General features: G+C 43.4%; 1 protein-coding gene across 1 annotated transcript in view; it reads left to right on the top strand.

The window, feature by feature from the left end:
• The window catches only part of PDE4B (phosphodiesterase 4B), a 560,125-nt gene that overhangs the window by 432,887 nt on the left and 99,639 nt on the right, over window positions 1–27,599 (top strand). The window contains exon 7 of the mRNA XM_029617533.1: window positions 3,534–3,583. Within this exon, the coding sequence (XP_029473393.1) occupies window positions 3,534–3,583 (50 nt within the window). The remainder of the gene's footprint in view (window positions 1–3,533; window positions 3,584–27,599) is intronic.

Below are 27,599 nucleotides of genomic sequence, written 5' to 3'. Positions count from 1 at the left end.
AATGCCCCAAGGATCTATACAGGGACCAAGTGTTTAATACATTTATAAATGATCTGGAAAAGGAAGTTATGAGCTAGGTGATCAGATTTGGAGTTGACACAAAATTTTTCAAAATACTTTAACAAGTAGATTTTGAAGAACTGCAGGAGGACATTGTGAGTTTGAGCAAATGGACATCTAAATGGCAAATGAAATGTAAAATGATCACATGCAAAATGATGCACAGAGGGAAAAATAATCTTAAGTACAGGTACGCAGTGCTGGGCTCCATATTAGGAGTTACCACACAAGAAAAATACAATGGAGACAGAGCTGACAATACTTTGAAATCCTCAGTTCAGTGTGCAGCAGTGACCAAAATAACAAATATAGAAGTGAATCTTAAGACCTGCGTGTGGGCACACCTATGCACACATTTGCCAGTGCGTGCACATTGACACAGTGAATTTATGACATGCGAGCATATATGCGTATATAGGGAAGGTCCAAAAAAACAAACCAGAAATTGATCCAATGTAGCAGTAGCAACCAGAAGAAAAAAGGATCAATAAACTCCAGGAATTCTTTATTAAGCTCTGAATGTGATAAAAGCCCGACTCAGGCCGAGTTTCGCTCCATGAGCTGCTTCAGGGGCTGCTAGAGATGAACTTCAGCTCTTGACATTGGTTGTGAATAAAGCATCAGGTGCAGAAAGAATTCACTCAAGATTGTTAACAGGAACTAAAATGCATGATAAGAGTAAGAAATCTCAGGAGGCAGGAATGGTTCTGGAAGGCTGGAGGAAAGCAAATGTGACCCCACTTACTGGAGACCTCTACTGACGTCTAGCGGTTGCACAGTGCAACACAGGCGTAGATACTAGAGAGAGAAAACTTCTGGCCCCTACAGGCTGCACAGTCACTGCACCTGATGCTTTATTCACAACCAATGTCAAGAGCTGAAGTTCATCTCTAGCAGCCCCTGAAGCAGCTCATGGAGCGAAACTCGGCCTGAGTCAGGCTTTTATCACATTCAGAGCTTAATAAAGAATTCCTGGTGTTTATTGATCCTTTTTTCTTCTGGTTATATGCGTATATATATGCATACGTGTTATAAAATCGGCTATACGTGCGTATATGTGTGCAGAGTTTTATACTGACGCACGCCTGGGCTTGCAAATACTGCTTCGCATGCGTAAGTGGGGGGAATTTTAATAGCTGCGCACGCCAGCGCAATGGCCTTTTTCTCCCAATTTGCACCCAGTTCACCCCAGTAAAGGAGAGGACTCCTTAATCCCACTAGCTAACTTGCCTCCCTTTTACCCTATTAGCCCCAACCTTTAAAACCCCGCTGACTAGCCTATATTTTTTTGTTACATGACTTACACCCCCATCCATAGCCCTCACTATGTCATATGGGCGTCGCCGCCATTTTGAAGTTGGCAATACGGCCCGCGTGCAGGAGGTCGCTCCCGGACCCCCGCTGGACTTTTGGCAAGTCTTGTGGGGGTCAGGAGGCCCCCCAAGCTGGCCAAAAGTCCCTGAGGGTCCAGCGGGGGTCCGGGGCAATCTCCAGCAGGCGTGACATCGGGAGCCAGGAAACAAAATGGCACCGGCGCTACCTTTGCCCTGTCACATGATAAGGGCAAAGGGCCACCGGCGCCATTTCTCAACGCAGCCGTGGCCAGAGAGAGAGAGGGAGATCGCGTCGGGACCCCCCCACAGGACCCAGGTAATTTAAAACATTTTGGGGGGGTTCGGGAGGGTGGGGGATTTCTTTTAAAGGTTCGGGGTGGGTTTTAGGGTTTTTTTGGTGTGCCGGTTTTCTCGCGCCCTATTTAACGATACAATACAAATGCCCCTGACGATAAATCGGGGGCATTTGTATTGTATCGTGCACTCTAACGATTTTGGACGATTTTAAAATTATCTGACGATAATTTTAATCGTTCAAAAACGATTCACATCCCTAGAAAGGAATAGAACACAAAACTTGGAATAGAACAATGCCTCTGTATCAATCCATGTGAGCAGTTCTCGTCGCCCCATCGCCAAAAAATGTAGCAGAGTTAGAATAAGCGCAGAGAGGATAATTAAGGGGATGAAACGGCTCCCTTTAGAAGTAAGACTAAACAGGCCAGGGCTCTTCAGCTTGGACAAGAAATGACTGGGAGGAGATATGTTAGAGGTTTATAGACTTATGTGTGGTGTGGAACAAGTTAATAAGGGATGGTTATTTACTCTATCAAATAGTAATAGGATTAGGGCACTCTCCATGAAACTAATAGCAAATTTAAAACAAATTTAGGAATGTTTTCTTTTCCATCAGCATACAATTAAAGTATGAAATTTAGTTGCCAGAGAATGTGCTCAAGATTATTAGTATAGCTGAGTTTTTTGTTTAAAAAAAAAAAAAAAAACAACCAACCTTTGGATGAGTTTCTGGAGGACAAGTCCATAAAAACAATTATTAGCCAGGTAAGCGCAGGCAGCTCCACCTCTTCCTTCTGGCAGTGAGCAGTATGGCATGGATTTTCCTATCGGGATCTGCTGGATACTTCCGCGTGACCCGGACTGGCCACTGGCAGAGGCAGGATGTTGGGCTTGATAGAGCCCCTGCTCTGACAGAGCATAGCATTTCTCATATTCTTATGTAATTTTCAGACAGGCCAATTTTTCTCAAGTAAATCACATAAGCTGGCCTCAGGCTACACATTTTCAAATAGAGAAAGAAAGAAAGTGCTTTGAAAATTGCTCTCCTCATAGATAAATTAACATTTTTAAAAGTCACATGGTCCGGTATTTAAATTGACAATAGAGTATTTTTTTGTACCTTTGTTTGTATGTTTTTCTCGTTGTAGCGTCTTCAGTTCCTCAGCTGACTTTATATTTTAATTCTTCTCCGAATCCTTTTCTTGCTTTGCCTTTCTTCCTTTCTGTCCTCTTCCCCCGTCTTTATATGCCCTTCCGCCTCTCCCTCTCTCACGGGCTCTTTTATATCGCTTTTTATAATTATAATCAGCTCACGCCTTTCCACAAGTAGCTCTGGTCACCATCTCTTCATTTTCTCTTCTGAACCTTTCCCCCCCCCCCCCCCCCAGTTGTTCCTGCTGGTGCTCGTGCCCCTCACCATCTTCTGCCAGTCCCTCTGCCCGTGTCCTGTTACCCCCCATCCAGCCCTCAATTTCCTGATCGCCATCTCTAAATTCTGACAGGAATTGTTTAATCTAACCTATTAGAATTCCATCTATAAAAATGAAAACCAGATTTACGCTCAAACATCCCTGCTCTTTCTATACTGCCTGTAACTAAATACTGCTTAGTGCTTTAGATAAGTGTGCGACAGATGTGGATGTAATTAATACGGTATATGTATCCAAATCAATGTAAAATACAAATTAATGAACACACAACAGACTTTGGCTGATACCAAGGTAGTTTAAAATAACCATTTTTAATCGAAGAATGGATGTTGACTTTGTATACAAATTATAGAATAAGTAATTTGGAGTTGCAGTATAATGGTTACTTTTTCAATGCTTTGTTCTTCCACAGGAGGTCCCCAGTTGCAAACCAACCACAAATGTCTCGACTCAATCTGCAAGGTTTGTACCAAGCAATTTATATTATACTTTTTAAAATACAGCAAACCACTTCTCCTTTTCCACTAGATGGCACCAGAAGAGATCTTTAAAAAATTGTAAACTCTTAAGGAAAAATCCTCAAAAATAAGAGCACTCTGATTTTTAAAAGTGCTCCAGGATCCCTGAGATTTGAGTAGCAAATTGATCTGCAGGTTAAATGAAAATAATCCCATCATTCAAGACTTTTAACAAATTATATCAAAGTTGGGCTTACACCTTTATTCAAAAACTGTTAATTTTCTTGTAGCAAATTTTATTTTAGTGATAGTAATTTTCTTTGATACAGACCTTCAGATACCTGAAAGGTTCTAATGATGCACAATCGACAAACCTTTTCCGTTGGAAAGAAATCAATAGAACTAGGGGGGTCACATGATAAAACTCCAGGGCGGATGACTCGGAAGCAATATCAGGAAATATTTCTTCATAGAGTAGGTGGTGGATGCCTGGAATGCCCTTCCAGAGGAGGTAGTGAAGACAAAAATAGTGAAAGATTTCAAAGGGGCATGGGATAAACACTGTGGATTCCTAAAGGCTAGAAGATGGAAATGAGGAAAAGAGTGCATGGGGGTAACTTGCTGGTTTGGCGGTTACTACTCTTAACCAATAAGCTTTTATACTGTTTAATGCAACTCCATCATTGCTCTCTGCTTCAGTGGCAGGAGGGAAAAGGAAAAGAGGGATTAGATTCAGTCAGCAACCAACAGGGACATTGAATTTTATGGTCTGAGAAAACAAGCACGGGGGTAACTTGCTGATGCGGCTGTTACTACCCTTACTCTATGAGCCTGATACTTTTGATGCGACTCCAACATTGCTCTCTGCTTCAATGACAAGAGGTAATGGGCAATTGGACTCAGACAAGGCTCTGACTTTGATGGTTTGGAAAACTAAATATGGGGGTGACCTGTATGGCACGGCAGAGGGTACCTTAGGCTTTCTGGGCAGACTGGATGGACCATTTGGTCCTTTTCTGCCTTCATTTCTCTGTTTGTGTTTCATCATTCAGGACTATGATTTCGCATTGCTGAATAGTGAGGCCCTAATATGATGATGATACACCCCTAAATAATAGCTTTTTGGTCAGTGTCCTACACTGAAAACTCATAAACAAGCAGGGCAGCCTGGAGGTGGGTCCAAAAGTGGTATTCTGCATTAGAAACTGACCGAAGTATAGCAACAGGTTATGATGGTTGTGATGGCATTCACTCGAGGAGGGTGAGCAGTATAAGGGGATGTTACAGGGATTACTCCTAGGGCAGGTACTGATCAAGTGAGGAAAATGAGGAAAGATCAAGAAAAGTTTGAAGCTTGGTCAAGAGCATGACAACTCAAGACTTTATATTAAAAATGCAAGTCGTATGAGTGGGGAAACGAAACTTAGGAGAGAAGTGCATTACATTTAGTGAGGTACTGATGACCACCAGGAAGCAAACGAATCTGAGTGCGATTATATCCAATGACTTCAGAGTTTCTAGAGGACGAAAGTGGTGGTGAGAACCGATTGGAATGCTGGGATAGAAATGAAGAGTTATCGCCAACAGGAGAAAGGGGGTGCTAATAGTTCTGCTCAAATCATTAGTGAGGTCTCACCTGGAGGGCTGTGACAAATTCTGGAAGCTGCATCTCCAGAAACAATCCAAAGGAGGATTTCCAAAATGAAATATTACCAGCATCATGTACCATGAGAGGTTGGACTTAAGAACTTAATCGTGTATAACCTAAGGAAGAGGGAGGATATAAAAACATTCAAATTTCCTCTACGATATAAATAATGGGTCACAAATTTTATTAAAAGAAACTGGAAGGTATATTATATGGGGAAAAAAATAAAAGTATCCATGGCTACCTACCTAAGAGAACATTTAATAAGCGGCAGTAATGCTTTACCGCATGGTAAATGCCTTCCCACACAGATAACATGCAATATTTCAAATACCATGCATTATCCTACTCTGCAAACCATTGCAAAGTGGGTATTTAAATGACCTGATTTGCATGGAAATACATACATATTGAAATCAAATATCAAGGCTTACATCAATGGCAGCAAGCTGCAATATTTGATGAAAAGTGGGCTACACTCCAGGAGTTATACCTAACTTTCCCCAGGAGCATTGGGATAACAGCACATCCCAGTGCTCCCGCATCTTCTTTTAAAGGGATTGGAGTGGCCTCAAACTCCCTCTTCTCCTACTGAAATGAGAAAACCTCTAGGAGTTTCATATGAGGCCCCTCTCTCCTCTCCCCCCCACCCCCCGAGGCAGATGAAATGTAAAAAGAAATAGAAAAAAAAGATACTTCAAGCCCAGGCCATGCCCCTGTCCCAAACTACGCTTCTTCACTGTACACAAAGATACTCTCCACCCCTCTTGAACCTCGGAGTCCCTTCCCAAGGCTCATCTGAACCCTCTGGAATTGTATTTGCCTATCCCTGGTGATCCAGTGGCTACCAGACAGTCCACAAGTGCTTTAGGTCTAGCGGCCAGTAGCAAAATGGCACTGACTGGCCTCATCCACACATTTGCCCTGATCATGTGATTTTTCCCTCCAGGTAAAATACCACTACTTAGTAAATAGACCTCTAAGATAGAAGCTAAGGGGTAGATTTTAAAAGGTACGCGTGGGCATCCATGTGCACGCGCTACCCGGCATGCACACATGGACGCCCGATTTTATAACATGCGAGCACCGCTGTGCGCATGTTATAAAATTGGGGGTCGGTGCACGCAAAGGGGTGCACATTAGTGCAATTGTGCGCGGGCCGACACACATGGCCTTCCCCCGTTCTCTCCTTGGAGAGAACGGGGAAAGCCATCGGGGCTCCCCTTGGCCTGGCATGCATATTATAAAATCGGGTGTACATTTGTGCGCACCAGGTAGCACGCACAAATGTACCCCGCGCACGTAGGATTTAAAATCAGCCCCATACTGTTTATGCCCTCACTACTATGACAAGATGTGAATTCTGTAATAAACTGAAAAAATGGTGAAATGTGAATTAACCAACTTAAGAAAAAGTAAGACTCTGGCAAGGGGTTGTTTCCTTTTCCTTTTGTCATTTATTTATTCTTATTTACTAGGGTTAATGCAAAATATCTGGAATGCTGATTAAACAATTTGGGGTAGATTTTCAGACGAGCGCGAACAGCCTACTTTTGTTTGCGCTCCAGGCGCAAACAAAAGTACGCTGGATTTTAGTAGATACGCGCGTAGTCGCGCGTATCGGCTAAAATCCTGGATCGGCGCGCGCAAGGCTATCGATTTCGTATAGCCTGCGCGCGCCGAGCCGCGCAGCCTACCCCCGTTCCCTCCTAGGCCGCTCCGAAATCGGAGCGGCCTAGAAGGGAACTTTCCTTTGCCCTCCCCTCACCTTCCCCTCCCTTCCCCTACCTAACCCACCCGCCCGGCCCTGTCTAAACCCCCATCCTACCTTTGTCGGGGGATTTACGCCTCCCAGAGGGAGGCGTAAATCCCCGCGCGCCAGCGGGCCTCCTGCGCGCCGGGCCGCGACCTGGGGGCGGGTACGGAGGGCGCGGCCACGCCCCCGGGCCATAGCCACGCCCCCGTACCCGTCCCCAAAACGCTGCCGACACGCCCCCGCAACGCCGCGCGCTCCGGCCCCGCCCCCGACACGCCTCCCGACACGCCCACTCCGAAAACCCCGGGACTTACGCGAGTCCCGGGGTTCTGCGCGCGCCGGTGAGCCTATGTAAAATAGGCTCACCGGCGCGCAGGGCCCTGCTCGCGTAAATCCGCCCGGTTTTGGGCGGATTTACGCGAGCAGGGCTCTGAAAATCTGCCCCTTTGAGAAAAGTCATGGTTAACAGTGTATTGTGTGGGGAAGATAATTATACATACATGCATACAGATATATACTGGAAAACTTGATTGTCAATTACCAGGCAATTAGTTTAAATATTGACATCAATGAAAATGTTTATTACAAGGAGATAAACGTTTTTCATTATCGCCCAATTTCATCTCTCCCATTTTTTACCAAAATTTTAGAATCTGTGGTCCTCACGCAATTGAATGACTTTGTTGAAAGAGCTGAACTTCTCGAGCCACAGCAATTCGGTTTTCATCATAAATTAAGTACAGAATTCCTTCTCTCTCTTATGGACATGCTTAGACATGGTTTTGATTCTGGACAGCAGTTTTTTCTAGTTTCCTTTGATATATCTGCTGCCTTCGATACAATCGATCACGGCATACTACTTTATAGACTCCAGGAATTTGGTATATCAGGTTTGGTGTTAAAATGGTTTTGATCTTACCTTTCCAATTGAATTCAAATCATTAAGCTTAAAAACGCCACCTCTTCAGTTTCCCATGTTACCAATGGTGTCCCACTGGGATCATCTCTTTCCTCTACTCTCTTTAATCTCTATCTTGCTCCCATTTGCAAATTGCTTGCTGCATTGACTGATTCATACAAGTTATATGCAGATGACATACAATTTGTCTTGCGTTTATGTTCTTCTTGAACACCTTAACATCTGCTTTTTTGCCATTAACAAATGGTTGAAACACCACAAACTGTCCTTAAACATGATGAAAAATGAGTTTCTCGCTATCCACAGCCCCCATTCATCTATCAGTTTCAATTCCATATCTCTCTTTGGCCACAATTTCACTATCCAATAGCAGGCCAAAAGTCTTAGGGTCATTCTAGATCACACTCTATCTTTTCGGTCCCACTTTAAATACGCCATTACTCAAGGGTTCTATCATCTTCGTGTTTTATCAGGTCTTAAATAACTCCTCCACGCACGGGATTTTCGAACAGTACTACAAGCCTCACTCTTCCCTATAGTCGATTATTGCAACTTGCTTTATCTTGGATTACCCAATATTGCCATTAAGCCTTTGCAGCTATTACTCAACGCTGCTGCCCGTCTTCGTTCTGGCTTAAGACATTCTGACCATATCACCTCCATTCTGATCGAATTACACTGGCTTTCCATCCCTGAAAGGATAAAGTACAGGTTGCAATGACAATTTTTAAATTACTGAATGATGAGTCCTCTATTTGGGCTAATGCCATGCTTCGCTTTTATCAACCCACAAGGTCCCTACGTTCGTCACAACGTGGTGGTCTTGATGTACCATCTCCAAGGCTCGCCAGACTCCACATCACACGTGAATGTGCTTTCTCTATAGCAGACCCTACTCTCTGGAATTCTTTTTCCTTCGAAATCAGGCAATCAGACTCCATCAAGAATTTCAGAAAGTCAATTAAAACCTATCTTTTTAATTATGTTTATTTTTAATCCTTATTTTATTTCTTATTGTTTATATTGTTTTTTGGAAGTCATTTTTTAGTATTGTTTTATTTAGTTTTATGCTGACCTTGTAACATTTTATGATTTACCGTATTTTTCGCTCCATAAGACGCACTTTTTTTTCCCCCAAAAGTGGGGGGAAAATGTATGTGCGTCTTATGGAGCGAATATAAAAAAAAACAAACAAAAATCTAACAACCCCCCCCCCCCGACTCCCCCAAGACCTGCCGACTTAGTTTACCGCAACCCCCCACCCTCCTGACCCCCCCCCCCCAAGACCTGCCGACTTAATTTACCGCAACCCCCCACCCTCCTGACCCCCCCAAGACCTGCCAAACGTCCCTGGTGGTCCAGCGGGGGTCCAGGAGCGGTCCGGGAATGATCTCCAGGGAGTGGGCCGTCGGCTGCCAGTAATCAAAATGGCGCCGACGGCCCTTTGCCCTCCCTATGTCACTGGGACCGACCGCGTCTTGGGGGGGGTCAGGAGGGTGGGGGGTTGCGGTAAACTAAGTCGGCAGGTCTTGGGGGGTCAGGAGGGTGGGGGGTTGCGGTAAATTAAGTCGGCAGGTCTTGGGGGGGGGGGTCAGGAGGGTGGGGGGTTGCGGTAAATTAAGTCGGCAGGTCTTGGGGGGGGTCAGGAGGGTGGGGGGTTGCGGTAAATTAAGTCGGCAGGTCTTGGGGGGGTCAGGAGGGTGGGGGGTTGCGGTAAATTAAGTCGGCAGGTCTTGGGGGAGTCAGGAGGGTGGGGGTTGTTAAATTAAAGGGTTGGGATGGGGTTTTTTTTGGGGGGGGGGAGGGGTTCCCAGAGAAAAAAGTTTTCTGATCTGGGGAGTGGACCGAAATGGCCCTCCCCAGATCCGAAAACAAAATGGGGAGGAAAAAAAAAGCTATGCACTCCCCTAATTTGCTCCATAAGACGCCCAGACGCAGAGCCGGTTTAGCACAATTTTTTTTTTTTTTAATTTTCCCCCTCTGAATCCTAGGTGCGTCTTATGGTCAGGTGCATCTTATGGAGCGAAAAATACGGTATTTATTTGTATTTTTTTTTTTGCTTTTATTAATTTTATTCTGTTTTTACATTTTATTATGTATGTTCCTTTGTACATCGCCTAGTCCTCTTTTGTGTTAGGCGATTCATAAATTAATAAAATCTAAATCTAAACCTGGAGGGACGCAACGTGATTTCCGGGAAACTACAAAATGGTCTTGTGTAGATGGAGATCCTGCAAAAAACAGCTTCAGTTTTAATAGACAAAAAAAATGAAACAAATAAGTATGAACAGAAAATATATCAATACCCACTAATGGTACAAAAGATAATCCCAGTTGAAGTATTGAAAATTCAGTGGAAGATAAAGAACGGGAATATAAATTAAACACAAGGGAGTCCGTGTGTGATTTATTGCCATGGGTTAAAGAATTGTTGTCACTGAGAGCAGGTGACACAGTGATTCCGCAGAGGGCTGGAAACGTGTTGTCTCCCTCATGGAAGTAAGATTGGTTGATATGGATTTTCAAAAGGTTACGCACGCCAGGCCTATTTTCAAAAGGGCTGAAGTAAGTTTTGAAATAAAAGAAAAAAGACGAAAAAGGTAGGAGGAAAAGGGCGGGGGAGTTAGGGGAAGGGAAGGTGGGGTGGGGGTAGGGAACGGGGGAAAGCAGCGCGGGCTCAGCACGCGCAAGGTGCACAATAATATCCCCTCTCATTCATCTTTTGTTATTATTTATATTCTGCTTTTTGCCACTTCAAAGCAGATTATATTAATGTACCATAGGTATTTCCCGATCCCCAGAGGCTAAAGTGAGTAGTAGTGGGATTTGAATTCTGATTTCCTTGGTTCATAGCCTATTTCTCCAACCACTAGGCTACTCCTCAACTCCACATTTCTTCCCAGCTAAAGAGCCCTAATCTATTTAGCCATTCTCCATAAGAAAGCTTTTTCATCCCCTTTATCATTTTTGTCACCCATCTCTGTATCTTTTTTATGTCCACTAAGTATTTTTATTTTTTTTAAATGGGGTGACCAGAACAACCCCCCAATACTCAAGATGTGGTCGCACCATGGATCTATACAAAGGCATTATGATATTCCCAGTTTTATTCTCTGTTGCATTCCAAATAATTCCTAGCATTTTATTTGCCTTTTTTGTCTGCCACTGCACACTGAACCAAAAATTTCAAGGTGTTGTCCACAAGGTCTCCGAGTTCCTTTTCCTGGGTAGTGACTCCTAACAGAGAATCCAGTATTGTGTACCTATAATTGGGATTATTCTTCCCTTCATGCATTATTTTACACTTGCCCACATTAAAATCAATTGCATCATCAGGAAGCCTTCCTGGAGAAAGAGACCCGTGTGAGGACGTGAGGGACCGTACCGGAGAGTCGCTGAACCCGCCTCCCTACTCCGGCGTCATCAACAGCTGACGAGGCTGTGCCATAAAAAGAACTGCACAGCCGCGGAGAACCGGAAGCCTTCCTGGAGAAAGAGACCCATGTGAGGACGTGAGGGACCGTACCGGAGAGTCGCTGAACCCGCCTCCCTACTCCGGCGTCATCAACAGCTGACGAGGCTGTGCCATAAAAAGAACTGCACAGCCGCGGAGAACCAGAAGCCTTCCTGGAGAAAGAGACCCGTGTGAGGACGTGAGGGACCGTACCGGAGAGTCGCTGAACCCGCCTCCCTACTCCGGCGTCATTAACAGCTGACGAGGCTGTGCCATAAAAAGAACTGCACAGCGGCGCGCAGCCGCCGGCGCGCCGAAGCCGCGCGCCAAAGGGGCGCGCCCCTGGAGGAAAATTGAGCGCTAGTCCCGTCCAGGACCAAAGACCCATCAAGGACCAGAGTAATGGGGTGGTAAGTAACTTTAATACCACCGCCGTTACTGAACTGCCAATTCCAGCAGAGGGAAGCACCAGAGAATTGGAGCCTATACCAGGTGCTGGAATAATGGAAGGGGAAGCTGAATTGGCAGACCCTGAGAATATCTCCCTGGCAGATATTTGGAAGGCTGTAGTGAAAATGGAAAAGAGACTTTCTCAATCCATGACCCAATCCACAGTTTTTGCAGCTGAGATTAAGGGGAAGGTGGACGACCACGGGAAAAGGATAGAGTGTTTGGAATCTGCAGATAAAAAGATGAATAATCAAATTACCTCTTTGCAAGCGAGTGGGAATGTATTCATTAAAGATTCTTTAATGATATATAGAAATCTTGAAATGTTGGAAAATAATATTCGAAATAAGAATTTAAGGTTCTTAAATTTTCCTTATACTAGATTGTTGTCCCCGCAAGAGCTATTTAAAAAATATACTAAGGAAGTGTTGGGTATAAGTAGTGATCTATTGATATCGAACATTTATTATATATCTAGTTTTAAGAGAGATGTGAAAGCAAAAGAGGGTGATCTGGATGAAATAAACGATAAAAGTCCTAATCTGACATCCTTTTTAGAAGCATCAGGGGATGATATAGCAACTAGAGCAACTTTAATAGTTGCTTTTGGATTAGAAGTTGAAAAAAATCTTGTTCTACAGAAATACTTCAGGAATAAAAAATTCTTATTCTGTGGTAAAACTGTCCAGGTGTTCCCTGATGTCTCTAGACCTACTCAGGTGAGGAGGAAACAATTTTTGGCAATGCGAGGAAGAGTTTTGGCCATTGGGGCCACATTCTTCCTCAAATTCCCATGCAAGTGCATTATTTTCCATCAAAAAAACAAATTTGTTTTTCAGCAACCCGATCACCTGGAGGTATTTCTTTTAGATAAGGAGGGACTGGGGATTCATGAACAGCCTACATGATGGGTTAATTAATTAATTGGTCAAATAAGGATCTCACTCATTTGTTCTATGATTAGACATATTTCCTTTATTAATTGCTTATGTTGCTTCCCAGATAAAGGGGACTAAAATTAGGGATAACATATAATGTTTACTTTGTATTTTTCTTTGTTTAAATTGGATATGTAACCCTTAAATTCCTAATTTCTTTTCATTGTAAATGTTATGAAATTCAATAAACTTTAAATTAAAAAAAAATTAAAAAAAAAAAAAAAAATCAATTGCATCTGCCATTTAGATGTCCAGTCTTCTCGTCTCACAACGTCCTTCATCCTTCTATACTTTCTCACAACCTGCTGCTTTTTTAATGACTCTAAACAATTTTATGTCATCTGCAAATTTTGTCACCTCACTTGTGCCTTTCTCCAGATCATTTATGAATATGCTAAATAGCACAGGTCCCAGTACAGACTCCTGGAGCACTCCACTAACAAGCTTTTCTCCATTTGGAAAACTAACCATTTCCTATCTTTCATCCAGTTGCTAATCCATAATGGGGCATTGCCTCTGATTCCATGACCTCCCAATTTCGTGAGGGACTTTGTCAAATGCTTTTGAAAATCCAAATACACTGTATCAACCATCTCAACTTTATCTGTATGTTTATTTACACCTTAAAAAAAAATCAGGGGGGCAATTTTCAAAGAATTTAGGCTGGTAACTTTTGGAGTTAGCCCTTTTGAAAATTTACTAAGGCTGTGTGCCTAAATTTAGGGTCCTAGTTTCATTAGGACCTAAATTTAAGAGTCAAGAAAGTAGGTGGCTGTAGAGGTGGAGTTAAGGCTGGGAAACAAAGTTAGGGTCTTAGCACTGATTTCCAGAAATAGGTATCTAATTTAGGATCCTAAATCTAGGCAAATAAATAGCAGGCCTAAATTTAGAAGCCTGGATTTATGTGAATTTTCAGTTGAAAGTTTAGGCACATAAATTCAGCTGAAAATAGTTGCCTAACTTAGGTACCTAATTTAGAGATCTAAATTTAGGAGCTAAGCTTTTTTTTTTTATATATCTTCCCCCTAGTAAATTAGCAAATCCCATGTTGACTCTCCACCATTAAACCATGTCTTATCTATATGGTCAATTTGTTTTTAAGAATAGCTTCTACTATTTTGCCCAGCATTAATGTCGGGTTTAACAATCTATAATTTCTCAGATCACCCTTGGAGCCCTTCTTAAAAGTTGGTATCACATTGGCCACCCTCCAGTCTTCAGGGACTGTGGCTGTTTTAAATGATAGGTTGCAATTCACCAGCAACACATTTGAAATTTCATGTTTGAGTTCCTTCATAACTCTGAGGTGAATACCATCTAGTCCCATTGATTTGTTATTCTTTAGTCTGACAATCAGATTTATTATAGCCTCCAGTCTCACAGTAATTTTGTTTAGTTGTTCAGAGTCATCACCATCAAAAAATGTTTCCAATGTGGGTATTTCCCTCAGTAAATACAGAGGCGAGTAATTCATTTAGTTTTTCTGCTATTTCCTTGTTCTCCTGATCACCTCTTTTACCCTTTGATCATCTAGCGCCCTGAGTCCCTTACAAGCATTTTGCTTTGTATCTACTTTGAATTTGGCAAGCTTCTTTTCAAATTCTTACTTAGTCTGCTTAATTATTGTTTTATATCTAACTTGCTATTGCTTATACTCTTCCTTATTTTCCTTATTTGTGTCTGCTTTCCATTTTTTGAATGATGCCCTTTTCGCTTTAATTGCCTGTATCACTTCACTATTAATTCACACTGGTAGTCTGTTTTCCTTCCACCTTTTTTGATGTATGGAATATATTTTGTCTGGGCCTCAAAGATAGTAATTTTAAACAGTGTCCATGCCTCCTGCAAGATTTTAACCTTATGAATTGCTCCTTTTAGTCTTTTTCTAACATGTTTCCTCATATTTATCATAGTCTCTCTTTTTCTAGCTAAATGCTACAGCTGTAGTTTTCCTTGGTATTTGCCCTCCAGTAATTGTCATATTTAATTACTTTTTGATGACTGTTGCCAAGCAGATCCATGAGCTTTATCTCTTGAACCAGGGCCTGTATTCCACTAAAAACTTGATCTAATATAGCTCTTCTTCTCATTAGTTCCATGACCAACTACTGCATGAAGCAGTCACTGAGTGCATCTAGGAACTTTACCTCTCTTGCATGTCCTGATATGGCATTTGCCTAATCAATACTCAGATAATTAAAATCTCCCATTATTATTGCGCTGCCTATTTTACTAGCCCAATCTAAACTCTGTTAGCATTTTAATCTGTTTCATCTTGGCTAAGTGGGTGGTAATATATCTCCACTACTATACTTTTCCCTTTACCCATGGAAGTTGATCGATAAGGATTCCAGAGAGTTTCCAGCAAAACTTTAATTCTGCTTCAATCTATGCCATCCTTAACATATAGTGCCATCCCTTCACCAATTTTAGCTGTCCTTTAATGTCAGTATAATTTATACCCTGGTATCACAGTGTCTCATTGGTTATCCTCCTTCTTCCATGTCTCTGATATTCCTATAATGTCCATATCCTTGAGTAATGCTATACCTTATATAATTCCAATTTCATTATTCAGACTTAATGGATGCCCCCATCACCACCGGTGCAATTACAAGGCCACTGCCTATAACGAGCACCCATGCACCCATTTAGTGAAGGCCATTGGAACTTACCAGTCTGCTTGGCCGGAAAAGAGTGGTTCCATGGGGGTGCCATGGGTCCCTGACTTTTGTCACTAGTGCATGAGGAATGTGGCCGATGCATGGTTGAGCCATGCTTCTCCTTGGCATGGACTGATATTGCCCCCTTGATTGGCTATTGTGGGCCTGCCAATGACCCTGGTTAGCTAAGGGGCCAGCACACTGATGTGAGGGGAAGCAAGGACCTGTGGGAGATTGAAATCCTGCTGGTTCCTATGGCACATATCGCCCCCCCCCCCTTTGTCACCTGCTCCCTGGGACCGAAGGTTTGTGAATAACATTCTAGACCTTTACTCCCTGCACATCATCATTTATGCTCCCATGAGCTGCACTCTGAAGCCAATACAGGTGCCCAGGTCTTCTTTTTTGGCAGGAGAGCCAAGGGATACCGACCCATTGACTCTATTCCCAGCTTCTCAGGGTGCGACGCACAGCTTCTTCAGGTGTGGGTGTTGGGCTTCCTGCCTCCCAGTACAGGCCCAGAGTTTTTGCCATTCAAGGTTGGTGAGTTGCATCTGAGTGGGGTTCAGGGGATGAGCAGGAATTCTGGGGGGCCCCCCTGCAATAGGGAGTATGTCACCATTGCCACCCTGTTGCTGTTCCTACAGGGCACTCTCTTAATTTATGCGCAGGCTGCAGTTGTAGGGATATCTGGGAACCCTGGTGATCCCCGGCTTCCTCTCACCACTCTCCATGGCAGCTGCTAGAAGGAGATTTCCTCCTCATTTACATCAGTAAGGTAGGCACTTGGTTTGGACTCGCCCAGTCTACAGTGAAAGAGGGGGTTCAGGGCTATAAAATAATTTTTAAAAATTTAATTAAGTAACAAGAAATAAACTCAAGTACTGAATATCAAAAGGGAGTGGCTAGATTCCAGTAAAATCTGCAAGGCTTCTGCTTGGGCTCCCCCTCCTTTATGCTTTCATGCTCTGGGTTGGCACACATGGCCTGAAGCCTGGGGATCAGAGCTACTGCAGCTTGCTCTGCGGTTTTAGCTATGCAGTTGGCTGGGGCTGTTCTGAGCTCGTGGGCCGCGGGACCGTTGCATGGGAAGATAGGGCCTTTGTGTTGTGGTGGTGCTGCTGCTGCAGAGCTCTTGTGCAGAGGAAAGAAGAAATCTCTCTGAGTGTGTGCAGTGCGTATACTGCAGCAACAGAATTCAACAGTCAAAAAAAAAAGCGCTGGACCTTGAAACATCTCTGCTTTACCCTTATGCTGAAGGAAGAGCTCTCTTTTCTCTACTGCACGCAGGCACATGAATTTACAATAGACTTTCAGAACCTGCTAAGTTTTAGGCAGGCGGCGACATGCCTCACTGCTAAGACTTAGCATGCAGGCTCACTTCCACACACACACCTCTTACTGACCGAGCTTTTCATCTTCAGAAATGCCAGCAAAAGCTGCTCAGTGTTTGTTCAGTGATCATGAGCTAAGAAAACAACTAATCTGGCACGTAAACAATCCATTGTACTGCATCTTAAACTGAGGCACAGTACTGGAAATCCAAAACAATATTCCTTCAAAATAAGGAGCCCAGTTTTAAAACAGTATACTTAGTGCTAAATTCACACATGGTCTTCAGCCCAAATTTTGAAAATGGGCTTGCACGCATTAGTCTGCTTTGAAAATTAGCAGCACTTAGCATGCCTTTGCGCAGCATAACTATGTCTATGTACTCCTTTTGAAAATTGAATGTGCGCGCTGAAAATATTTCCCTGCCCTAATTCCACCCCCTGGGAACACCTCTTTCAAGTACACATAAGGTACACGCAAAATCGCTTCCATACATACTTTTACAAGTACAAGCCCAAGGTATAGTTTTCCAAAAGCTCATTTTTATTATTATTATTATTTAACAATTTTATATACCGACCTTCATAGTAGATTACCATATCGGATCGGTTTACAGTTTAACAAAGGGAAAAAACTAGAGTAACAAATTCACGTAAACGAAAGATAACCAAAGCAGGAATAAGTCAAAGTTACAATCAACAGGGGGCGAGAACTTGGAAGCTTGCAACAAGCTGGAAAGAAGAAAAGGCCGGTAAAGTAATTTTACCGTAGAGTGTACAAGTTACAAACTTAAGAACGGTGCTTTAATCTGAAGTCATTTGCACTCATAAATTTATCCTTATAATGTTTTATGGTACTTTAAAATGAAAAATATAAAAGAAAAGTAATTCACTTTATGGCATGGAGTGTTTTTTAAATATTTTATATGAACATTTTTTTAGTAGGTTTTACACATAGAAACATAGAAATGATGGCAGAAGAAGACCAAACGGCCCATCCAGTCTGCCCAGCAAGCTTTCACACCTTTTTTTTTTCTCATACTTATCTGTTACTCTTGGCCCTTATAAGTAACTTTTTGGTTCTTTTTCCCTTCCACCCCCGCCATCGATATAGATAGCAGTGCTGGTGCTGCATCTAAGTGAAGTACCCAGCTAATTGTTTAGGGGTAGTAACCGCCATAATAAGCAAGCTACTCCCACGCTTGTTTACCCAGCCTGTGCAGTTCAGTCCTTGTTTTATAGTGATTTGACTAATACACCAGTGACTTAATTGTAAAAACATTTTACAAATACACTCTTAAAAATATTTCAAGTGTACTGATTACAGATTTGAATATTTCTATGGAAATCTGTGGTGGTTCTTGTGGGCACCCGCAAGAGATTGCAATTTCTTCCTGATCTGCTGTGAAAGTTCAGTAGTCACTGAGGAGCTCTGCAGTGCCTCGGTCTATTTTCAAACTCTGGTTCATGGGAAGTAAATTTGTCACCAAGTCACAAAGCTCCCTGCAATTTCATGGCCATGGCATCTGCTGCAGAATTTGCCTTCTATTGTGGACTTGGCCTTTGGTCATAGAATCACAGCTGCCATCTTGCATCGTCCTTTCTTACCTGTGCTTCTCTGCTGCCACTGCCAGCAAGGTACCATTACCACCTTCCCTTGTTTGATGCTGCCCTTTGGACTGCTGAATGCCTGCCTCCCCTACCTCCTACCCTGCTGGACTGCTCTTTCCTGCCTTCGTGCTGCGCCTTCCCTCCCTCCCACCCACCTTCACCTCCCCATTCTCCCCCCAACTCTCTGGCTAGCTAACTTCTTCCCTCCTACTCCCCGTGCCTGTGGCATCTGGCTAGCTCACTTACTGGTCACCACCCTCCCGCGTGCCCACTCGCTGTGCCTCCAGTGGATTGCTCAGACCCTCCTCTCTGCTCCCCTAGCCTTTGGCTGATCTCTCCCACTTACTCTCCAGGCCACCAGTGGCATGCATGCTCCCTCCTACTTGTTGCCTGGTGGCTCATTCCCTCCCTCCCCCCAAACCTCTGACTACTTGCTCCCTCTATCCTGCCACTGCCCATGCTTCTACCTAGCTTACTCCCTTCCTCCTACTGCCCCACACTGGGCTCTTACCTTCTCTTGCCCATTCTACTGGGTCACTGGTCTTCTTTTGCCTTCCACAACTGCTCCCTCCATTTCTGTTGCTACGCTGGTTACAATAAACAGAAGCCAGAGCCATCCTTAGGGGAGGGAATGAATACGGGTGATTGCCCCAGGCCTCATCCTTCTAGGGGCAGCAGCAGTAGCGGCACTCCCAGATGTCTGATATCAGAACTGGTGTGAAGGTTGTCCTCAGAAGCCGGGTCACTCAGGAGTCTTGGCTTAGAGGTGGTAATGTTTTGTCTGAGGCGCAGCACGGTACCTACCAGTCTTGACAGTGCAGAATTCAAATTGAGGCTTGGAAAACACAGACCAGGATGCCCCCACTGCTCTAGTACCCAAGCAAATCTTGCGAGAGAAATGAGGAGCGTATGTGAGTCATCCAGTAATACCACCCTTACAGAATGAGGGGAGGGAAGGCAAGGGGGGGGGGGGGGCAAAGCTGGCACCCTGTCTTTAGGTTGCTCAGCCCAGAAGGAAATGATGGGTCTATGTTGCCCTTCCTCCCGGAATCAGGATCAGCAGCTTCCCAGCTTAACTTTTCTTTATCTGCAGTCTCCTGTTCTCGTGCGGCCTTCAGGACTCGTAGTTTCCAGGCCATGGAGCAAAGAAGCTGCTACGTACAGGTAGAGGTTCGGCAGCTTTCTCAGATGAGGTAGCAGATTTCAGGAGGTACAATTCCACCTCTTCAATATCTCGGGGAAGAAACCCCCTCTTCGATCATCAGGGTGATGCATGGGAGCCTGCCCCGGTGACCCTCAGATCCCTAAGATCATCCTCGGCAGAACCAGATGACACTGGCGACAGGAAGAAGGCAGAAGCAGTGGGCCAGAGGGCAAAAGGAAAGGCTTCAGGGCAGCAGATGGCGAAGAGAGAATGGGATGGGAAACAACAGTCGAGGGGAAAAAAGCAGAGATTGGATTGATTGGGAGGCAACAGAGGAGGAGGATTTGAGAGACTAAATGAGGGAATAGCAAACTGAAAAGGGATGGAGGAAAGGAGAGCCTGTAAAAAAGGAAGAGAGCACAAGATGAAGGGATAAAAGCAGAGACGTAACCATGGCTGGGCCTCGCCAGCCTCCGCCCCTCACTTTTGATTCAGGCCTCTACCTCTAGCAGCAGAGTCAGGGACCCACCTGGGTCGGACCCTTAAAGGTGCATAGGGACATACTGAATGACACTGGAGTCATTGCCAGTCAATAATCCCCTGTGCCTTTAAGGAGGCTAATTTGCATGGGAAGCACCACTGCCCTTGGTCTTCATTTACAAATGCCTTGGCTGGGTGGAAGCCTATTTACATAATCGCCGTTTAACAGCCTGCAAGAGTAACACTTGTGTAAAGTAGTTCCCATAAGCACAGAGGGGAGAGTAAGAAACAGCAGAGACGAGCCCCATGAGACAGTGAAGGGACAGCAGATAGAGTGAGCCAGAAATGGTTTTGTAGCCACTGCTACGAAGACCCACAAAGAATGCAGCAAAAGAGGAGTGGAGTGAGATTCTGGCCTCAGTGCCCGGCCATGTTACCCCCCCCCCCCCCCCAAAAAAAAAAAAAGTTAAGTTCTGGCTGCACCCGTAGATAAAAGGATAGCTTCAGGAACTGGAAGCAGGTACGAGTGGAAGAGAAGCTGTGGTGACATAGGATGGGACCAGAGGGGAGAGAGATAACCAAAGGAAAAGAACTGAGAAAAAACAGAATGAAAACTAAAAAGAGAGGGAGATCCAAAACTGAGCAAGGTAATAATGAAAACTAAATAAATCATCCAAACACACACAACAGGGTAGGGAAAATATTATTTTGAAGGAAAATAATTTTGTACGTGATTAAGTAATGCAGACTGTATATGTGCACTTATCAAAATGTACCCCAACATTTGTTTTTAACTAGCACCGCGGAATTTAACCCTGAAATACCGCAGGGAATTGGAGCACGTGGCCTGCAACCTTCCAGCAGCTCCCTGGGGACTCTGCCACCAGGCTAAAAGAGCAGCTCCCCTAGCTTAAAGGGCCTGAGTTGCTGGAAAGAGAACATTGCTTACTTTAGAAAGATTGCTCTGATCTTTATCAGGTTGCCCTTTCACATCTGTCTTGTATCACATTAAAGGTTCAGGCTGATTTAAAAAGAAAAGAAAAGAAAACCACAAGACCGGTCATTCTTCCTGTTTGGGAAGAAAAAAATGCAGTACAAAGCAATCAGTTATTAGGAAAGATTGGTTAATTTTTTCAGAATGAAAAATATATAATGTATTTTTAAAGCAGTCTGTAACTCTGTAAACGTTTTTAGTTAACCCACTGTTAAAATAGACAACCAGACAAATTTAAATGACAGATTATGATTTTATGTGGTGGTGTTTTAGTTTTAAGGAGTTACATGAAATTTGTGTAGCATGATAAAAAAAATGATGGTTATGTTACGTGTACCTCTGCTGGAGGTGGTTTAAAGACACATTCATTTAAAAAAAAAATAAATCAGTGGCATCAAATACACAAATACAATTAATAGATTTTGTAGAAAAGAAATGAACAAGCTTGCCCTTTAATCCTTTGTTTGCATTTTGAAAGATGGGCAAACTTATTAAAAGTTGCTCCAAGCAGTTCCCGCCGAGCCCAGCCTTGCCAGTAACACTCTGACTAAAGTGGAATAACAAGTTGTACTGCCCTTTCAGCATTGCCCATCTTTGGAAGGTGACGTGCAGTGATAAGGGGAGAGGAATCATCTGAACCTGAGTGGAAGGGAAGGTGACATTGATGCACAGGGAAAATTTCCCTCAGCTGACTGATAAACATGTTTATAGCAAGCCAGCCTCAAAGGCCAAGCACATTTTCTCTCTCTTATCCCTATCTGTGCTCCAGTGCCAAGCATTTAATAGCTTTGGATCGTGACAGTGAGACCCAGCAGGGATAATATTTCTCTGCATGTGGCATGGCTGTAATGAAGAGGCAGCAAATCTAAATTTTGTCTAGATTCCCCATGAGGCCCCTTTGAGTCATTGTGTCTATACCAGAGCTCTTTCTGGTCATGATAGGATAAACGGTGGCCTCCAGTCAGAGGAGCGCACATTAAAGCATCTTTATAAGGTATATGCATGGTAAACATGGATTGCTAGGAAGGATCAGGAGGGGAAAATATTGACCTTAGAGGAGAGGAGGATTATGATATTTTTCCTAAATCCAAAGACTAATGAGCATAATCTCTCCCGAGAGGCTGTTTTTCCGTTATTGTGTACCTAGGGAAGTGATGGAATCTCCATCACTGGAGATTATTAAGAGCAGGTTAGACAAACATTTGTCTGGGATAACCTGGATACTGTTCATGCTGCCTGGAGGTAGAGAAATGAATGAGGTGATCTCGCGAGGTCACTTCCAGTTCTGGTTTTTGGGTTGGTTTTTTTTTGTATGATTCTATGACAAATCCCAGCTAAAATATCTCTCAAACACTTTAGATTTAATGGCCGAAAATAAAACAAATGCCAGTGAAGTTTTAAAAAGAGGCAAAAATGAAACCCCAGGGAGTGTTATGGACAAGTGAGTCTCAGATCAAAGAAAGTGTTGGAATCTATTCTTGTTAGAAAGCAAGTTATTCTCCTTGCAGTGGAGCTGGAACATCTGGTTCTGGGCACGCAGTAGAATCCCCTGGTTTATAGTGCTGGGTACCTACTGTCTTTGTGCTATCAATGGCTGGAAACTATCTCCTGAGGTACTAAAAGTGTTCGTATTATTGTCCACCAGGGGTGAACACAGACTTTTTGTTTTGTTCTGGTTTTCATTTCTTGGGGGGGGGGGGAGGGAGGGTTGCATTAAAAAAAAAAAAAAGCACATTCCGGGCCTCCCCTCCAATCCCACCAGTATCTCACGAACCCTCTTACCATATTTTTCTATTTCTTTCCAGGGCAGGAGCAATCCCTGGTCGCTTCTTCCCCCCCCCCCCCCCCCCCAGGTCTGTCAGTGCCACTTTGAAATGGCACTGACAGACCGAGACCATCACCGTTATTGACCTCTTGCGTCCAAAATGGTGCCAGTCAGGCTCAGACCCAGGTTGGCTCCATGTTGTTAAGAAGAAATTAACTACCAGTGGCACCAACGCTACCTCTGAGTGAACCTCCAGCGGTACAGGAGCCGCCAGGCATCGGTCCTGCCCCTCGGGGGGGGGGGGGAAGAAAAATAGGGTACGAGAGTTAGAAGGGGAAGGGTTGTGTTATTGGCAGGAGCATCTTATTGTACAGTAAAGTGCGTTCAAATGCCCCACCCCCACCCCCACAAAAATGTATGCACATTCTCTCATTTGATATTAATGTTGGATGTTCTGTTTGTGTAGTGCATTTGCTGTTAGGTACACATACAGAGGCCAGTTTTCAACAGGTGTTTTCACGTGGGTAAACCATTCAGCTAATGGCCCCTCCCCATGGGCAGGGGGGTTCATATCCGTATTGCTCCTGTGTTTCCTGGAATCCAAAGTAAAATCTAACTCGCCGGTGGTAGGAAAATAATAAAGACTATATTATAGTGAACTCCCCCCATAGGCAATGTAAGCTTGTAAAGCTTGTTGTTTTAGAAAACAAGAACCGAAGAATTGCCCTGCTGGATCAGGTCAAGGTCTCCAACAGTGGCCAGTCCAGTTTACAAATACCCAGCAGATCCCATAAAGCAGATCTGTTTCTTTTTTTGTTCACCCCCAAGGATAGCAATAGCATTCTTTAGCCAACCTGGCTGCTAATGTGCCGCGGACCTTTCCTTCAGGAACTTGTCTATACCTCTGGGAAACCCCATGATGCTTCTCGCCTTGACCATATTATCTGGCGGCCTGATTGTGCACTGAGGGGGTCATTTTCAAAAGGAGTTACGCATGTAAATGTGACATACTATCGTAGCAATTTTCAAAAGCCATTTACTCAAGTAAAGTGCACTTATGTGAGTAAATCCTATAGACAAGTCAATGGCATATATTGTAGCAATTTTCAAAAACCCACTTACTCAAGTAAAGTGAATTTACCCCAGTAAACCTGGTTTTTACTCGAGTAAATGCTTTTTAAAATCAGGCCCTGAGTGAAAAAGGTCTTTCTACAATTCGTTTTAAATCTGCTGCTGGTTAGTTTCATAGAGTGTCTCCTCGGTTTGGTATTATTTGAAAGGGTAAATAGCCATCCCGTTCCATCCCACTCGTGATTTTTAAAACTTCCATCATGTCCCTCGCAGCAGATTCTTTTCCAAACTGAAGAGCCCTAACCTGGGTAGTCTCTCATCATAGGGGACCTGTTCCATCCCCTTTATCATTTTTGTTACCCTTCTGTGTATTTCTGTCTTGAAATGGGGCGACCTGCACACAAACTCTAGGTGCACTTGCACCATGGATTGACACAGAGGCAGCATGATATTTTCTGTTTTATTCTTCATTACTTTTTGGATCATTCCTAACATTCTCTTTGCTTTTATTGACAGCCACCGCCATACACTGACCTGAGGATTTAAATGTATTTTCCGCAAGAACTCCAAGGTCCTTTTCCTGGGTGCTGACTCCCGATACAGAACCCAGCATTGTGCAATTGTAGGTGGGATTATTTTTCCCTATATGCATCACTTTGCCCTATTCCACATTATATTTTATCTGCCATTCAAATGTCCAGTCGCCTAGTCTCACAAAATCCTTCTAAGGTCCTGACAATCTGTTGCTGTTTTAACAACTTTTAATAATTTCCTGTCGTCTGCAGATTTGATCACCTCACCCATTGTTACCTTTTCCAAATCATTTATGACTATGTAGAACAGAATAGGTCCAAGTACAGATCACTAATGACCTTTGTCTATATGGAAAACTGACCATTTAGTCCTAAGCTGTTTCCTGTCTTTTAACTAGTTTCCAATCCACAACAGGACACCGCCTTCTATCCCATAACATTTTCATTTCCTGAGGAGCCTCTCATGGGGGACTTTGTCAAATACCTTCTGGAAATCCAAATACATCGTTATTAACTGGCTCACCTTTATCTACATGTTTACACCTTCTAAAACTATAATAGATTTATAAGGCAAGTTTCCCCTTTCAAGCAATGTTGACTCTTCCCCATTAAGCCATACCTATCAATATAGCCAGTAATTTTGTTTATAAGAAAAGCTTCTACCATTTTGCCCATTACCAACGTCAGGTTCACAGGTCTTTAATTCCCTGGATCATCTCTGGAGCCCACCAAAGCGTGCGTTTTACCGAGGACTACATCTCAAGTAGCTGCCCTCTCGTAAGTTATAGGACCTGCTGCCCCAGGAAGCAGTCATTCATGACTTGGAGGTGCTTCACCACTGTAGCATGTCCCAATGAGCCATTGACCCAATCAATCCTGGGGTAATTGAAGCCCTTCCATTATTATTGCGTTGGCAGATTTATTTGCCTCTCTTATTTCTGCCAGCATTTCACAGTCTGTTTTTATTGTCAGTCAACCCAGCTTTTAAAATTGTTGAACTCCTTAATAATACATTTCATTGTGCTAAAAAAGGGTTGCCTCCCCACCACCTCAAACATTTCACCTTCGATGTGTGTTTAAGTATAATGTGGACAACAGAAATCTCAGGACCTGCAAACCATAGCAAAAATCCTATAATCCAGTTGGCAATTAAAAAAAATCAAGAGTCCATTTTTATTTAAATTTTTGTTTCATTCTTGAGGAGATACTAGTAAGATTTTCTGAACTTTTCCTACTTAGCCTCACCCAGTATTATCAACCAAAATAAATCAGTGTGTGTTGCAGTGCAGATCCTTATTAGAAACCCATGGAGGCATCACACTAACACATGTGAGGTATGAATATAGGATGAACAGATAGTGAGAAGATTTATAAATTTGTAAAGACAGGGGCTGAGGTCATAATAAAATATGCTGTTTCAAAAATAATAGCATAAGAAATAAAATAAATCTAGGTATCAGGATGAAAAAATGGAAACCTAGAAGTAGACTAGTTGATACATTGAAATAAAATTTAGCCAGTGCTGCTTCATTAAGTGGTTAAACTTTCAGAAGTCCATATTCAGTACCACTTAGCAGGATTAGTTTGGGTTTATCTGGCTAAGTGGCACCATTTCTATATTCAGCCGCCAGCTAAACTATTTATCCAGCTAAATAGCTGGGTATTGCCATATTGCATCACTATTGCATGATAGATTTGAAGATTTCCTTCCTCTAATGCTGCAAAGCAGCTTATGCATAGGCAGTCGTATGGTAATAAAATAACTCAGCTGGCTTAGAAAAAAGTCAGCCCCGTTATTTTGTTGTGTTTGAGGGAAGTATAAGATATTTTCCTGAGGGAGCATCAGGACGCTAATGTGGGTCCCCGATGGTCCCACAAGAAAATTAAAGGGCCAAGTTGTTCGTAAAACACTCTCTCTCAATTAGTAAAAAAAAAAAACCACCCTGGGGGTCTTTGGAGACCCCCTGCCCACCGCCCATAACAGGGGCAAGGTCAAGTTGATGCCATTTTGAAAAATGACATCAATGGGCCCAGAGCTAAGGGGTTTACAGGTAGGGGGGTTTCGGGGTGAACCTAGACTGCCAAGGTCAATTTTTTGAGTTGGGTGGTGGAAATCCTAGACCCCAGGGATACTAATTTATTTGGAGGGGGTGGGGAGCTAAAGCCAAAGGGGGTCACGTTCCTTGAATAAGGGGGAGGGGCGGGGTGGGGGAAGGAAGCGGCCCATTGCTGCATGATTTTCTACCTTTTTTTTCTTTTGGTGGCCAAGGCCACTTCAAAAGTTGGTGGGGGGATGGCCAGGGGATCCTAAATACCCCCTGGGGTGTGGGGGCTTTTGGGGATTTTTTTTTTACTAATTGAGGAGGGAGAGAATTATAGGGCCTCAGGCCTTTTACAATGAAGTGGGCCACCATCGCGCGGGAAGGCCTGTACCAAGGTGTGACATTTTGTCACGCGTTTGTGTCACGATAAAAACAAAATCACACCATGGTACTGCCACGATGTCGCAGGGATGCACCCTCCCCCCACGATAAGTTATTGCGGCATAGTAAATCTCCCTCTTAGCCGGATAAGTGCCAATCTTCAGCCTTGCCCAGCTAAGTCTGACCTGCTATTGAGCCAGATAAACATATCCGGCTAGTTATTAGATAGCTGGGTATATTCTCCTGCATAGCAGCACTTCTGAATATCCAGTCCAAGTTAGCCGGATCTGTTTATCTGTCTAGCTTGCTCTGCCAGGTAGCGCCCGAATGTGGACCTCTCAGAGAATGCTCAGTTTATTACTCAGAGGTTCATGAAGTACATTAAATATTGCTTGGTTTTCTTGGGAGCTCATAAATGAATATTGTTGTATACGTGGTAAACAACGAAAAGTGTTATTGGGGAGGAGAGTTTTCAGTGGCAGATGGGCTAAATTAGCCATTTGAAAATTTCTCCTCTCAATTCAGCCGAAAGGGCTTGCATTGCTGCTGTATTTAGCTGCTTAGCAGAGAGGGACAGCACCAGGGAAGGAAAGCATATGCCGCGAAAACAGGAGGAAAATCCATGCTACCTTTGCACCTGTGGCTCCTGCATTTAATTTACAAAATTTATGATATTTTCTAAAAAAAATAAATAAATAAATAAACAAGGGAAGCCCACAGGTTCCTTAAGTGAGCCCCGGTGGCAAAGCATCAATCCCCCTCCTCCCCTACATATTATAAAGCTTCACCTTATACTTAATATTCAGAGTTCTGTTCATCCTTATGCATTATTTTTTTTTT

Source organism: Rhinatrema bivittatum, chromosome 10, assembly GCF_901001135.1.
Source record: "Rhinatrema bivittatum chromosome 10, aRhiBiv1.1, whole genome shotgun sequence".
Taxonomy (NCBI): Eukaryota; Metazoa; Chordata; class Amphibia; order Gymnophiona; family Rhinatrematidae; genus Rhinatrema; species Rhinatrema bivittatum.
The sequence above is the reverse complement of the archived record's forward strand: the minus strand, read 5'-3'. Positions and strand labels throughout refer to the sequence as shown.